This window comes from Leiobunum rupestre, chromosome 9 (genome assembly GCF_980474605.1).
Source record: "Leiobunum rupestre chromosome 9, qqLeiRupe1.1.hap1, whole genome shotgun sequence".
NCBI lineage: Eukaryota > Metazoa > Arthropoda > Arachnida > Opiliones > Sclerosomatidae > Leiobunum > Leiobunum rupestre.
The window spans coordinates 28,358,379-28,375,565 of record NC_143392.1 but is presented as its reverse complement, the minus strand read 5'-3'; the positions used below and the strand labels follow the sequence as shown (position 1 = coordinate 28,375,565).

General features: G+C 35.2%; 1 protein-coding gene across 1 annotated transcript in view; it reads left to right on the top strand.

Moving 5' to 3' along the window:
- Positions 1-17,187, top strand: part of MESR6 (misexpression suppressor of ras 6) — a 397,644-nt gene that overhangs the window by 363,843 nt on the left and 16,614 nt on the right. Inside the window, exons 6-7 of the mRNA XM_090159362.1 lie at positions 11,622-11,685; positions 13,640-13,893. Coding sequence (XP_090015488.1) covers positions 11,622-11,685; positions 13,640-13,893 — 318 coding nt within the window. The remainder of the gene's footprint in view (positions 1-11,621; positions 11,686-13,639; positions 13,894-17,187) is intronic.

The window sequence follows — 17,187 nt, the reverse complement described above, 5'->3', positions numbered from 1 at the left end:
TGGCAATCCTGTATAAGAAATCGCGATAAATTGTCTTGAAATGCGAACGTCGCCGCAAGGTGAAGATCCCGCATTGTGTCTGTTATACTATAAGCAGTCCTGATCCTGCGCGTTTCACAAAAGACCGACAATGCATGGTTGATATCGAGTAAAAAAAAATCTCATTTGTTGAGAGCGTATAAGGTGGTCGGCGATAACGACCTTGAATCTTCCTCTCTGCCCCAACGGAATTCGCCCCCCCCCCCTCATTTCGTGGCGTGAGATTTTTGTCCCAAAGGATGCCATATTACTTCCGATCTCAACGGCCATTTCAATCGAAGAAGAATGATACAGACTTCACAAGCTCCCTCCATTCCGCTTAAAACAGGAGGTGACGTCGTTATCCCAGTAGCCCACAAACAGATGGAAGTTGAACTACGATTTGTCACGTGCTTTCTCACTCTCTAAACTTCGCAAACCCCATCTTCTACGAATCTCAGAATCTTCCAAAACGCCTGAAAAAAAGTATCTTCATTGACTAAGAAGGTCCTTTGAAGGGGACACACCACACTCCTATGAAAACCATATTTTTTACGTAAACCCTTTCTTCATTGTGGGGCACCTTTTTCCAGCGATTGCAATGGGCTTCTGCGGAGACGCTGTAGAGAAACCCTCCATCGTTCATATTTTCTGACGCGGCACAATTATTTCCGCACGAAAAACCGAGGCGTGTACGTATATCGACGCGTCATCCTTTTTTTTTCATCCTTTCGATTTCATTTTATTCAGACCTATAGAATAGGTTATAGGTCATGCTGAAGGAAAAAATGCTGATTTCACAGTTCTTTCAAATTCAAGTTTAGAATCTAAGAGTTTTGTTTATTGAAAAACGTTGATAATGTTCCATCGATTTGGGTACATTTGTTCGAATTTCATTCGTCCGAACGGTGGTACAAATGTCCGAATGCCGGAAAACAGGATCGTATGTCCGAAAACGTATTTCATTTGCCCGAAAAATTTATCACAACTTTTGTTGGTGATTTAGTCGTTCAATTTATGTTAACTTTACTGGCGAATTTCATTTGTTCGAATAATCGTTTGTCCGTTTTTTCGAACATTAGGAATTGGTTGGTTTTTTTTTAAATATTGTTAATATAAGAAAATAGTAACATTAACGTGAACCGAACCTAACCTAAAATATCCACAATATTCAACGCAATTCCCACTTACTAACAAACAACGATATTTACAATGTAGTTTTTTATTTTTAATTCTTGCACTAAAAAAAATCCGGACCAAAAAAAACAGCAATAAGAAATACTAATTTAGCGACAGAATTCGGACAAGTGATGCTACCGATTCGGAAGAATGAAACAAACAAGTTGTCCAATTCGAACAATTGAAACATTTGTTATTTCGGCGGTTCGGACGATTGAAATTCGAACAAATGTACCTACCCCGTTCCATCTTACACGATTTTAAAAAGTTCCTCCTAATATTTTGAGATTTATATTTATCCTTTCACTGATAAATTAACAACGACCTTACAATTGACGATACTCTTTACACGCTAACATTGGCACAAATGACGTACACTCTAGAAAAAAAAATTGGAAATTTTCGAATCAACTTGAAAATCCCCAAATCTGGGCGAAAATAATTTCCAAAATCTCGAAATCAGCCTTAAAATCCAGAAATCAATACAAAAATCGTGGTCTCAAAATTAGTTTGTGATTTCTGAAATCCCGTTCGTAAAATTTGCCGGTTTCGTATATAACTAGCTGCTTTCATTATTTCGATTATGTTTATGGCGACCGAAAACTATCGCAACGCCCTCTTTAGTTAGCCATTGAAACCTAGATAGGTGGCGGCTAAAGCAGACGCTATTAGTTTTTCCTCATCGTTATTCGTAAATTTGACTTCATAAATAATGATTAATGATACTTGCATTTTAATATAATTTTTGCATCGTTTGCTTATATTTTGATAAGTTTATTTAAGAAAAAAAGTTGTTATTACTTATTAATAAATCATAGGCGTTACTTTGGAAAATCTAGACTCGTTTCGGTCGCGAATACTGCTAATTTTTTTTCTCAACAAAACTCATCATGTTTATTTATATATATCATGATGTTTTTTGTTGAGAAGTATGTAAATTGTAAAGTGGTTGTTGTAAAATTAAAAGGTCGGCTGATGTAAACAATCAGGAGTTAGCCTCAACATATGAACTGTGGCGTTTACTAGGGGGGAGAACAGAGGAAATGTAACCCCTTGACATTTATTGTTGTATAAATACCTAGAACCAGTGGCGTAGCTAAGACACCCTAGGCCCCCCGTGAAACTCTTTTCGGAGTTTCAGTCGGTATCTAGTATATAATTTGGAAGGAATTTAGGGGCCCCCTGAAACCCTGTGGCCCTCCTGCATTGCCCTTATTTACGCCACAGGCTAAACCCTATGAATACCCTTACTTAGAAGTAGAGTACCCGAGGTGTTTATTGCCGATTTTATTCGGGCGTAATGTAGACCTATATGATATATGCAATTTCCCAAAAGGAGACGTTGCACTACCCATTCGATTTGCCATAGCAACCGAAAATGTTTTTGACCACTTAAAACAAAAATATTTTTTTTCCTTATTTAACCCAAAAAATTTTACGGATTTACCATATTTTACCCAAAAATTGTCACAATGTTACCTTATTTTACCCAAATATTGTTACAATTTTATCCCAAAAATGTTACAATTTACCCAAATTTGGTGAAATTTTACCTAAATGTGGTCCAAAATACCCATTTCATGATTTCCATTTTTTTTTTAAATTTTGTAGGTAAAACCGAGAAAATCCCATGCTTTTTTAAATGGAGATTTTTTTGTTTTAAGTCGTCAAAAACATTTTCGGTTGCCATGGAAAATCGAATTGGTAGTGCAACGTCTCCTTTTGGGAAATTTCATATCTCATATAGGTCTACATTACGCCCGACTTTGAACAAAATCGGCAATAAACACCTCGGGTACTCTCCTTGTTAGTCTACGAAGATGGTTTTAATTTTTTAGTCACTCGTGCATATCCTCCCCATTGGAACCAAAATTCTGTCTACTTCACCGTAGATGGATTTTTACATCTTGGTAGTTTGCGGTACGACCTTCCCCGAAGTACGAATTGACGGGATGCTAACGTTTAATCTAATAAAAAGGTTTGAAATATTCAAAATTTTTGTGTTGTAAGTCGGAAAATGACCGAGGCCTATTTTCCGGAAACCTTTCCGTATTTTTTCTAAAAATATAAAAAAGTTTTCATTCCATGATTAGTCTAATATATTGTTTGCAAATTTAAATAAAGCGGCATTTTCGTCTAATTTTTTCGAACCTAAAAGTAAAACTAAACCGCTAGACTATAGTTTAATCTGATTAACAATGTAACACTTTTAATGTTTTGTAGTATGTTTACTGATATTAAACATTTTATATCGATAAAAAGTTAAAAACATTAAAAACCCTTAAAAAGTAATTAAATTTTAAATTTTTTTTCCGATTTCCGGTAAATTTTCCGCATTTTATTTTTTCCGGAAAATTAACAACACTAGAAAATTTCAATGTTAATAGATTTCATACATTTCGTGATACGAAGTGTAAAACCGGTAGCAAATGCCTATACGCTAGTATCTAGTTTCCGGGGGGGGGCGAAGGGGTGACCAGGATGGGGGCCCGTCTGAAGGTTTTCCAAGGGCACCACTTGCCTACCTAAAAAACCCCCGAAAAAGCCGACCAATTAGGCGACTTTCGGCTCGTTGCGAAACCAGCACCAAGGTCGATTTTTCTCCCATTCAATTTCTTCCAGGCATCAAATATCCGCTATAAACTATCTTCTTAATACACCCCGTTCGTGGTCGGATTAACTTGGACCCGCGTCAAGGTACTAGGACCAAGCGCACCCTGGTGTCGAATTAACTCCCAAGTTAAACGGGTATCGGAATCTATGGGACCCGAATCGCCCCACTTCAATCCTTCATTTTTGACAAAACATTCGCTCGAATAATTCCTATTCCTCAAAATTTCGTCACAAAAATCCGCAAACTGTACCGAATTCCCGGCTTCGATCTTACTGTTCTTTGTCGTAAAACGGATGATATAAAAAAAATTGAGCGTTTAACTTTGACTGGATCTAACGGGACTTAAGCCTATCCGAACTTCAACCGGAACTGGAGAGACCGCGACAATGCTTTTTCCCGTACGCCCCTCTGAGCGTCATATTTGGGGGGAACCGTTTCTTAAGAACTCCTAAACGTAGTCATGAATCTGTAAATCCAGTACTAGTGTGTAATTTAAAACGTTTTTCCTCGCCGAGTTCGATTTGAATGGGATTCGCCGTGAAAACTGCGCGCAAACAGTTGGGCTGCTTTACTTGTATTTGTCGCGCTTTATACGCCATGTTAAGCCGCGTGAAATGCCTCTCCAAACCGATATGTTACCTTTTTCTCTATTGTTACGTTTCTTTTATTCCCGCCGTACGGGGAAAACACCTTTTCCATTTATATTTATTATAGTTTTAAAAGTTGACGCCGAACTTTTAAATGTTGCTTTGTTTTTCGGAAAAATGTCTATTTTTATATATTATATGTATAAATATTTTATATATCGTAACCAGCCCTTTATATATCGTCACCAGCAGTGTTTATATATCGCTACCAGCACTTTATATATCGTCACCATCAGTTTATAAATCGTCACCAGTAATTTATATATCGTTACCAGCACTTTATATATCGTCACCAGCAGTTGATATTTCGTCACCAGCAGTTTATATATCGTCACCAATAGTTTATATATATCGTTACCAGCAGTTTATATATCGCTACCAGCATTTGATATTTCGTCACTAGCAGTTGATATATCGTCACCATCAGTTTATAAATCGTCACCAGTAATTTATATATCGTTACCAGCACTTTATATATCGTCACCAGCAGTTTATATATCGTCACCAATAGTTTATATATATCGTTACCATCAGTTTATATACAGCTACCAGCAGTTGATATTTCGTCACTAGCATTTTATATTTCGTCACCAGCAGTTGATATTTCGTCACCAGCAATTTATATATATCGTTACCAGCAGTTTATATATCGTCACCAGCAGTTGATATTTCGTCACCAGCAGTTTATATATATCGTTACAGCAGTTTATATATCGCTACCAGCAGTTGATATTTCGTCACTAGCAGTTGATATTTCGTCACGAGCAGTTTATATATCGTTACCAGCAGTTTATATATCGTCACCCGCAGTTTATATATCGTCACCCGCAGTTTATATATCGTCACCAGCAGTGTTTATATATCGCTACCAGCACTTTATATATCGTCACCATCAGTTTATAAATCGTCACCAGTAATTTATATATCGTTACCAGCACTTTATATATCGTCACCAGCAGTTGATATTTCGTCACCAGCAGTTTATATATCGTCACCAATAGTTTATATATATCGTTACCAGCAGTTTATATATCGCTACCAGCATTTGATATTTCGTCACTAGCAGTTGATATATCGTCACCATCAGTTTATAAATCGTCACCAGTAATTTATATATCGTTACCAGCACTTTATATATCGTCACCAGCAGTTTATATATCGTCACCAATAGTTTATATATATCGTTACCATCAGTTTATATACAGCTACCAGCAGTTGATATTTCGTCACTAGCATTTTATATTTCGTCACCAGCAGTTGATATTTCGTCACCAGCAATTTATATATATCGTTACCAGCAGTTTATATATCGTCACCAGCAGTTGATATTTCGTCACCAGCAGTTTATATATATCGTTACAGCAGTTTATATATCGCTACCAGCAGTTGATATTTCGTCACTAGCAGTTGATATTTCGTCACGAGCAGTTTATATATCGTTACCAGCAGTTTATATATCGTCACCCGCAGTTTATATATCGTCACCCGCAGTTTATATATCGTCTATATAATACATCTTTCGTGAATTTTTCTACAAACTTTATAATATATTTTTAAAGAATATTCATAATCTTATACTTCTAAATCGCCGCCTTAATTCCAAAATCGGGTATCTCAAAACATTCAATTTGAGTAAAAAGTTATTTAAATTTTAAAACATAGTATTGCTTTTTAAAAAATTAAAAATATATATATATATAATTTTGAAACGATATTGGTTCTATTTTTAATATAAGCGAAAGTTGAAATACCCTTTCGAAAAACGACAAAAAAGCAAGTATAATTAAATTAGAAGTTCCAACGGTAGACCGGTTTCGTTCTATTTGGAACGGCTTTCCGTTGCTATGCAACGCGTTTTGAAATTTTTAATGTTTAGGCTTAGTTTCTCTTTTAGATATAACAGTCGCCAGCCAGATTTCCCGCACGGTCTTTTTGTTGGCTCGAAGACCTATAGTCTTAGTCGATAATTCAAAATAACGGTCAAAAACGCCGCCGATCAGTTTAGTAAAATATTTTCGGCGGCGTAATCGTCGGCCATTTTCGGTATGGAGATACATGCCGGAAGGCAGGCAAGGCTGCCAGATTTCGATAGACCGAAAACGGCCAACTCTCTCAAATGTTTTCGTTTTCAAAACGAAAATTTTGCGGCGTAGCTATCGACTAAGACTATTGGTACGAGTTATTAGTAAGTTTTTTTATTTCTTCAAATTTGTTTAGGCTTTAGCTATATTATCCCTTTTAATTATGGACTAATCTACTTTTTCGCGTATTTTATCAAGTATAATTAAGTCGAGTTATCTGGTTTTGGAATTAAAGTAACGTAATATTCTTCGTTTTGGAAGAAAAAAATACTAATTTTCTAAAACCTTTTACAAATAAGTAAACATTACATAGTTAGACTGTTAGACTATGTATAGAGACATATTATATACATTTTATTTTACTTATTTCAGACAAGCATTCGAAGAGCGGTTATTTTTCGATCGTGTTAAACTTTAAAAAAATTGCTGACTCGTTTGAAACGTCCTAATAAAACAGATCATCGCTTCAGGATAGACGTATCAAATACACCATTATTTTTATTTTGGAGGGAAAAAGATAATATAACAGTTGGCCTTCTGCGACTAGACTCTCGCTGCATCTTAAAAAATAATTACCTACATTCATCATGTAGAGGGATGATGAAGTGGAACTAAAAAAAATCCATTTTGATAACCCTCCTCACCTCGCGCAGCCCCCACATCTCTGGAAACATTTCAACCAAGCTTATTAATAAAAAAAATTCTTCCATATAGAATGAAAAATACCAAGAATGGTTTTATATTAACCGATAATGACGACTTGTAGCGTTACTTCCAATCCACCTCACACTCTAACGTGTTCCAACGCTGGTAGTTCGTAAACCCGTAGTATATTTTTAGTAGGGGTTTTACAAACACCGTGTCTGTCTGTCTGTGGGTCTGTGTGTCTGGGCTGTGAAGTGCAATCACTGCGTTCGCAATTTTTTTGGAATAGGCGAAACTATAAAGTAAATTTGGTCTTAACCAACTTACTGAAATGGGAAAACAAAATCACGGGTCTACGATATCACAGCTAACTTCGATTCGGTAACTCGTGTTCATAGTTGGCCGTGCGACGGTAAAGAAAAAATTATTCCTTCCAGATACTGCAGACAGCTTTTAACTTCTACGTTTCTATTACAAGATGTTTTAAATAATAGTAATAAATTGATAATTTAGAATAGATGGCGATGCCGTTCTCCGCAAAATCACGTGACTACCATCTTTTCAGCCCCCCTGAACTTTCGCCTATTAGGGAAAAGCTTTTTCCAAAAGAGCCCTCTTTTTGTCATTGGGTGCTTTATAGTCCAAGAGCCCATGACAAAATAAGCATGTGATAAGGTACGCGATACGTCAAGGTATTTTTTAATTAGGTTAGTGATTCGTAACAAAAAACTGTTTGTCTTAAGGGTCAAAGTGGGGACTTTCCGGAAATACGAGCCACGTGACGTCACTTCCGGTGACCTTGAAAATTGATATGACCTGATATTGGTATCATTCGATTGGTCTCCACGTGCTCTTACCAAATATCGCTAAATTAACCTTCAAATCTGAACCAAGAGGCGTATAAAAAAAGTAATTTTGTCTTATACATGTAAATTTGGGAGGGGCTCGAAATTAGTTTTTTAATCTTCTACGCCTCTTGGTTCAGATTTGAAGATTAATTTAGCGAAATTAGAAACTCTTCCGAGGAGAGGTATATTTTGGCTCGCGAACTTGTTTGGGAATATCTTGATCACGAGGCCCAGCTGCTTAAGCCTAAAATGCAACGTATTTTATAATTTTTTTTCGTCATCGTCAAGTCGGATGTGACTACTTATGAAAGGAAAGGGGTACCGGGGGACCAAGGGGTTAGCCGCTGCCCTTCTGTGAAAAAGAACGTTATATACCGCGTTGTAAATTCGACAACCGCGCGGTTACGTCATATTTATATAGAATATAAGAGATGTATAAAATGGGGAGGGTAACCACGCTGCGAATCTCATTTTTTTAAAGGATTTTGACGAGCTATTTCAAGTTCTCCTGACGTTTCCTTTTCGTGGTTTTTCGCGCCGTGGGAATATTTATCCTTCAAAGGCTTACGATTTAGTTTCACTTCACTTTGCAGTACTACTTAACCGCCGTGGAAGGGGTACTTTCCCTACTATTCGTATAGTAGATAAGAAATAACACGGACATAAATTTACTTACAGAAAAGATACGAATGGTTGTCAAAAATTAAATAAAGGAACTTCGTGATGGTACAAATTTTGATGGTTTTTTTTAAATTTTACATTAAATTTATAATTCGCTGTGGATTTAATGTTTTGAACTATAAGTTTTTAAATGCTGTTGTTTCTATCATACCAATTTGGTAATTTATTTGTACGTTGAAAGTAATTCTTGCTTAATTATTTTAAAAATATCGTTGAGAATTGGTAATTTATTTTTACGTTGAAAGTAATTCTTGCTTAATTATTTTTTAAATATCGTTGAGAATTGGTAATTTATTTTTACGTTGAAAGTAATTCTTGCGTAGTTATTTTTTAAATTTCGTTGTGATTGAGTAATTTATTTTTAAGTTGAGAATAGTTCTCGCATAAATATTTTAAAAATATAATTTAGATTTAATAATTTATTTTTACGTTGAGAGTAATTCTCACGTTATTATTTTAAAAATGTCGTTGAGATTGAGTAATTTATTTTTACGTTGAAAGTAATTCTTACGTAGTTATTTTTAATAATTTATTTTTACGTTGAGAGTAATTCTCGCGTTATTATTTTAAAAATGTCGTTGAGATTGAGTAATTTATTTTTACGTTGAAAGTAATTCTTACGTAGTTATTTTTAATAATTTATTTTTACGTTGAGAGTAATTCTCGCGTTATTATTTTAAAAATATCGTTGAGATTGAGTAATTTATTTTTACGTTGAAAGTAATTCTTACGTAGTTATTTTTAATAATTTATTTTTACGTTGAGAGTAATTCTCGCGTTATTATTTTAAAAATATCGTTGAGATTGAGTAATTTATTTTTACGTTGAAAGTAATTCTTACGTAGTTATTTTTAATAATTTATTTTTACGTTGAGAGTAATTCTCGCGTTATTATTTTAAAAATATCGTTGAGGATTGAGCAGTTCTTGCTTTGCTAATTGATATTTTCAATTAAGAATGAATCCCCAGACTGTAGAAGTAAAACGAATATGACCGCTGGGCCGACTTATCTTTCGTGTCTATTCAATTGAATTTGATTCGCACCTTTTTTGGGGGTGCATTTTTAATTCTTTTTATAAAAATTCTTTCTTATCTCACGCGAAGAACTCATTTACGGTGAGAACATCTTGAATTTGTTTAACAACTTATCGATTTAATTAATTCATTTGTTCCGTTCCGCAAGAAATAACCTTTTTATATCAGTACTAAATACTTTTTACGGGTTTTAAACGAAATAAACTGAATTATTATTTCAATTTTTATAGTAAATAAATTAAAAAATTTCAATATTTTGTCCAAACAATGACGATATGTTCATATAAGTGTTTGATTAGCATCGATAAAATTCAAAGTTATAAAATTTACATTTAATTTGGTTAAAATTCTTACCAAAATTTTTTCAAAAATTAAAAATATATTAAAGCTGATTACTTTTGGGCTAAAGCCCAACGCCCAATGAGTTCATAGTTTAAAAAAATTTAGTTTCAAACTTTATTTCAAATCAAATCAAATCATCAGCTAGGCTAATACCCAAGGCACCACCTTAGGCCTAAGTCATCATGCGACTTTTTAAACCATTTGTTATGTATGGAAACAGTAGCACTGGTAACTTATTTTAGAATAAAGAATACACACGTTAGTTACTAGTCCTTTTGTTAATTAATTTTAATTTTTTGTGTTATTTAACTCATTTTTAATTGTTACGCCTGCAAACGCCGCTGCATAAATTACAATAAAACCGCCGCCAAGCACTCTAAAAATAGGTTGCACTCTATTTTGCGCTATCCTGCCGACGGAATAGGGTGGTACAGGGGTACATTGTACCCTCCTTGATTGCATGCAGAGTACAATCACTGTATGTGTGCCCCGAAATTGCCCTTCCAAAAATTTCATAAATCATCAGAAATAATATTATATGTAATTTATTCATATAATTATATAAATTAAGAAAGTTATTTAATTAAACACTGAATTAGACATGCTTTTTGCTAAACACTGCTCTATGGTCTAGGCCATTATCGGCATCACTTAAGCCGATAATGGCCGATACCGATATTAGAAAAACAATTTCAGAAAAACAATTTCAGAAAAACATTTAGAAATAAGACAATTCTCGGTTAACTAACTAATGATAATATTTGATTTGACTGGCCGCGCCACGTACACCAGACTTCAGAAGCTAGATCATACCCTTTTTTTAGACAGGGGCTTACTAGTGTACCGTCGTTTACAATGATTTTATCATATACACTACTGTTATGATAGATAACTTTGTTAATACCACCGATATATTTGCCGATATTACCACCGATATATCGTCCGATATTACCACCGATATATCGTCCGATATTACCACCGATATATCGGCCAATATTACCACCAATATTACCACCGATATTACCACCGATATATCGGCCAATATTACCACCGATATTACCTTCGATATATCGGCCAATATTACCCCCGATATATCGTCCGATATTACCCCCGATATATCGTCCGATATTACCACCGATATATCGGCCGATATTACAACTGATATATCGGCCGATATTACAACCGATATATCGTCCGATATTACCACCGATATATCGGCCAAAATTACCCCCGATATATCGGCCAATATTACCACCGATATATCGGCCAATATTACCCCCGATATATCGTCCGATATTACCACCGATATATCGTCCGATATTATCGGCCACGAATAGCCGATTTACCGGCTGTACCCATATCGATGCATCCCTACTATTGTCGTGAAAATCTGTAGTCAATATGCCACGCAATTGCAAAATTGTATCGGAGAGTTGTGGGCTTTACCCGGATTTTTACCCCACGAAATATTTTAATTCCTACGCCCCTGCGTTTTGTGAATGTTTGTTTATTCTATTTTCCTTTTATTTAGATTGGTTCGGTTGCGGGAGGCTGTTGAAGAATTTATGACCAAAGAAGTAGATACATCTAAAGAGGTACATTTCAATATAAAGGTTTCCATTTTTAACTGTTAAGGATTTTGTGTATCTGATTTTCGTACTCATATACTGCAGATATCATAGCAGGCAAAATACGTTCACTCACCTTTATTTTATCTGATCAGATAAAATCAAAAGTAAATGAACCGAAGTTACCATACTGCTATTCTCCCCATGTTGGAGGCGTTTTCCTTATGAAGTTCCATTTTGACAGCTCGAATTTGAAATTTCGCGCGCTCCTCGGCCGAAAAAAAGTTTTTGTTTTTATGAAACAATTTTTATACATAGAAATATCTATACCCACAATTTCAAGTACAATTTATCGCGTCAAACGACGGGGATGGAAATTAGCTTTTATTTGACTCGATTTCATTTTCATAAGGAAAACGCTCTCCGATTCTGAGTGCCATTTCGATAACTTCGGTTCATTTACTTCTGTTAAAATCAGCTAACCTTATCCGAATACTGCTCTACTATTTAATTTGAAAATTCGTTTATCAAACAGTTATCTGTTGCAGATTTTAGAAAAATATTACGTTTTCCATAGACTTTGTTTCACTGCAAAACGTGGGCCCAAGCCCGGTAAAAGAGGAAGGAAGCCGGTACAAATTACCGTGGCCCGTGCAGCCTCGGGCCGTATTTGTAGGTGGTATAATTCGCCTTAGCTATCACTAGAAATAAAGTTAAAAACCACTTTTGCGTAGTAAAATATTTATTAAAATATTATAAGAGCATAATATTTTAATAAAGATTTTAATCAATTAACTATGCAAAAGTGGTTTTTAACTTTATTTCTAGTGATTTTAACGAAAAATCTACCTACTGGATGTCCATTTAGAAAATGGCAAATGTAATGATACTTTTCTTGGCGTAACTAAATATAACGAAAATACCTAAATAAATAAAATAAAAATTTAATGTACACTTCAACAGTTGAGACCTTCAAGGATGTATATTCAGCAATTGGACAATAATAAAAACAAAATCTATAAGTAAATAATAAAAACATTTAAATAAATATTTTCTTATTTCTGATCCGCTATTTCAAATAAAAAACCTAATTAATTCAACTAAAGAAAACAAATTAATTTTTATGACGTTTTTATTCAAATTACCTAGAAGCAACTAACTGTTATCAGCAGATGGTTAATAACAATTTGGATAATCTGATATTGATATGCGGGGAAAAATGTAAATGTTTTCAAACAAAATAACAGAAAGGACTGTTTAGCTCTTCGAACGTTTCAACGCTTGAAACGGTTAATTTCGTAGGGAAAATTTTGTCATAGGTTTTTTACGGGGCACGGGGCTTAGGGCTCCAAGGATTCCATTGTTTTATAACCACTTTTAAATGTTTTTGGTCATGGCGTGATGCCTGGCAATATAACGCTGTGAAAATAATGTCTTTCTGAATATTTATTCCGCTTGGTGTGAAGTCTTCGTGTATACGAGGCGTCTATCGTTGTTTTAATGCCTTCCTCTAATTACAATAAATGGAATCGTTGCCGTTATCAACCTTCGTTTCGTATTCTAGATGCGCGTTGCAGTTAAACAGAAAATGGTAATAATAAAATACATAATAGCGACTTCCGCCAATATGTTGACTATTAAGAATTCTACTCTCGATCGAATTCTAAATGAAGTGAAAAGGTGATGGGTTCTACATTTCGTTGAGGTTCTTATACCGATTCCGCGACACCTTGTACGCTTTATCGTGCTAAGTCAACCGCGATTTTTAGTGTTTTTCGAACGACAGATTGCTCGTATGGACCACCTTGTATCGTAATTAAAGTACGGATGATGGTTAAGTCTGCGAGGATTCGTTATTATTTTTGTACATTCTTATTGAAATATCCGTTCCATAATTCATAGATTATCTTCTATTTTTCTGGTTTGCCCTTGAGCTTATAGTCAATCTTTATATCAATTATCATTTTCCATTCGTAATTAGGAGCAGGAAAGACATCACGCCGCGAAAGACGCTGGTCCTGACGAGGGAGACGAAGACTTTCCATCCACCTCCAAGTATTTGCGAACCAAGGACAGAGAGGATCTGCCGGAATACCTCCACGAAGTGGGCTGCACTTGCGACGAGACCCCTTTGCCCCATCACGTCTCCAGCCAGGAACAAATCGTTCATCTTGTGGATGAAACTAAATCCTTCCTTCGAAGGTTGCCGAAACCCGCCATTGTCACCCTGGCCAGGTCAGAACCCTACTTCCGCTTTGATTTTTCGAAATCCTAGGCCCAAAGCCGAATTATTACACTACCCACGCGTATCGCCCACTAAGAATTCTATTAGGAATTCTAACGACGAACGTAGTCGAACCATTTGATACCCCCTTCCCAATGTATCTCCCCTACTAGAGATAATAAGTAAAATCAGAAGTATATAAGAATCTTCTACCAGATAAGTATCCATATATGCCATAAAATATTAGCAGTATTCGCGACCGAAACGAGTCTAGGTGGCGTAACGACCAGGGTTCGTACACGAGCTGGAAAAGTCAGGGAATTTGAAAATGATTCCAAAATGTCAGGGAATTTGAAAATGATTCCAAAATGTCAGGGGATTTGAAAATGATTCCAAAATGTCAGGGAAAAGTCAGGGAATTTTAAAATGATTCCAAAATGTCAAGGAAAAGTCAGGAAATTTTAAAATGTTTCCAAAATGCCAGGTTAAAGTCAAGGAATTTTAAAATGGTCCCAAATAGTAAGGGAATTTGAAAATGGTCCCAAATAGTAAGGGAATTTGAAAATGGTCCCAAATAGTAAGGGAATTTTAAAATGACCCCAAAAAAATCAGGCAAATAAGTTTTTGAAAGAAAATATTTTTAAAAGATTGTTTCAATATACCATTCATTTATTCTACAAAAATGGTCAGGGAATATTTGGCAATTTGGTCAGGGAAAACCTGGATATGTCATGGAATTTAATTCCGTAAATTTTGTATGAACCTTAATTAATTGACGGCGCTAGTGCCTATGATCTAGCGTCTGCTACGCACAAATTAAAAAGTCATATGAACTTTTTTCTTAAATAAACCTTTCAAAATATATGAAATAGATGCAAAAGCTTTATTCCAATACCAGTATCATAATTTATAAAGTCAAATTGACGAATAACGACGACGAAATACTAATAGCGTCTGCTTTAGCCGCTACATATCTAGGTTTCAGTATAGGTGGTTTTTTTCGCCTGTTCTGGGTTTTTTGAGCAGGTTAAAAAGTGTAGCCATATGACGTCATTTTACTTCAATTCTGTCTTGACGAAAAAAAACGAGTTGGAGTAAGAAGGGAGTAGTTAAAGGTTAAAGGTTATTTATAAAAAGCTTGCCCGTCATGTTTTCGTCAAACTAAATTTAAGCAGACGACAAAACTAGATTACTCCCTCTACACCTCCTTTCGAGGAGGAGTAAAAAGTGTAATCTTAGAGCTCTGGAACAAGCGAACAAAATTCGGGACAGGGTAAATCTTACCCCGAGAACAGGTGAATAAAACGTTTTAGCATGGATAGTAGATTTTAGAGGATCGGTAAAAAGCCTGGTTTTTAGCCCCCGTAAACCAATCACACTAAGGGAGTCGTTCAAGGTTATTTGAAAAAAAAAACAAGTATCGCTAAGAGTGGACGATAAACACGAAGTACATTTTTACGCCAAAAGGGATTTTTTCACGTTTTTATAGATTAAATATGATACGCTAAATATCAGTTGATAGTTTTTATCGAATTAAAAAACCAAAATTAAATATTACTAAAATATAAAGCGCAAAAAATTACGTAACAATATCAACCGCATTAGATTGCCATTTTGAAATTATTAGATCACGTGGTACAAACGACCTTGCAATACTCCCTCGGAGTCTCTCGAGCTGATTGATACGCGAGGAGAAATAAAATGCACCGTGGAAGGGTATCGAAAACCTAGCCTCTTAATTTACTGTCCATGGTTTTAGGGCAAAATGTTTACACTTTTTGTCTCCGAACAAGCGAGAAAAAAACACCTAATGGCGAACCAAAGGGGGCGTAGCGATAGTTTTAGCTCGCGAGTTGAAAAAGGTTACTATGGAAACAAAATCTCGCGAATGTGATTATGCGAGCATGGAGCGAGGAATTCCGTGTGGTTTTCGGTCATATCCCGCCAACAAATTTTCATTAAAGAAAATACCTTAATGACATACTTATCAGCAATTTGTTAGATACGATACCATACTTTCAAAAATTACTTGGAAGTATGAACTAGTACAAGAAGCTACTAATCATCCCGTAAATGTAACAAATAGATGTTTCTGTAAAATAAAACGAACAAAAACAAAGAAATAAAGCAAGTTTCTGTTACGTCACCTGACAAAGATATATTAGTACATAATTCTTAGCACGCCAACTGGAAAATTCAAAATTCCGAGCGATTCTATCACGAGCTTGTAACAGTGAGAGACAGTGACGTAAAAAACACATTAAAAGAAGAAGGCCAAGTTATTTTATAAAAGACTTATTCTTTAACATGGCAAGACTAGCTGCTAGCATGGTAACTAATTTGACTTCGCAACCAGGGTTGGACATAAGGATATTTTTTTTAGTAGTCAGCCTGACTAGTGAGCCTCCTTTTAATTTATTTTAGTAGTCACTGATTAGTGGGGGTAAAAATGGGGGTATAAAAACAAGAAGGACAGCAAACATTTTGCTTTACCCGTCAGAATTAAAATAGGAATGTATTATCACTCAAGTTACATGATTTTGGGCGATCACAATTTAAAAAAAAATTAATGATGAATTTATGATACGCCATATTCGCCATTATTTATGAATATTTAGGTTAATTTTTCACTAGTCAAATTGACTAGTAAGTCCCAGATTTCGATTAATTTTAGTAGTCAGAGCATTTATTATAGTAGTCAAACTCCGTGACTAGTGCCTTATTCAGGGGCGGATTAACACTGACGGCGCCCCTAGGCACATAAAATTTTACCGCCCCAAATCCAAACTAGCTGTTGATTTCAGGTTTTGTTTTGAAAATTAAAAACCATTTAAAAAATATAACTTACTAACTTGTAAGTATCTACTAGTTTGATTTCCCTTCAACGGAGAACCTTAACCTTGGATCGGACCATTATCGTATTTTTTATCGTTTGGATAATTGTGCAACAAGATTACTGTCCGTCCAATGTGAAGATATTTCAGCGATATTTTTAATAAATTCGCCGAAGAATGATTAAATGTGACCTGTTTTACAGTTTCTTCGTTTTACTACATTAGTCTGTCTAATTTTGAACAAAACGTTTGAGAAAATGGAAAAACCATATCAGAATATTGGCGCCCCTAGAAAAGTGGCGCCCTAGGCACGTGCCTACTGTGCCTAATGATTAATACGCCCCTGGCCTTATTATGTCTAACCCTGTTCGCAACCCAATTTTCACGGCTTTAAATAAAAGTCGACTCGTTGGACAGGTGATTATGTTACGTATGATGTAAACTTATCATTAAAAACTATATCATTTACTT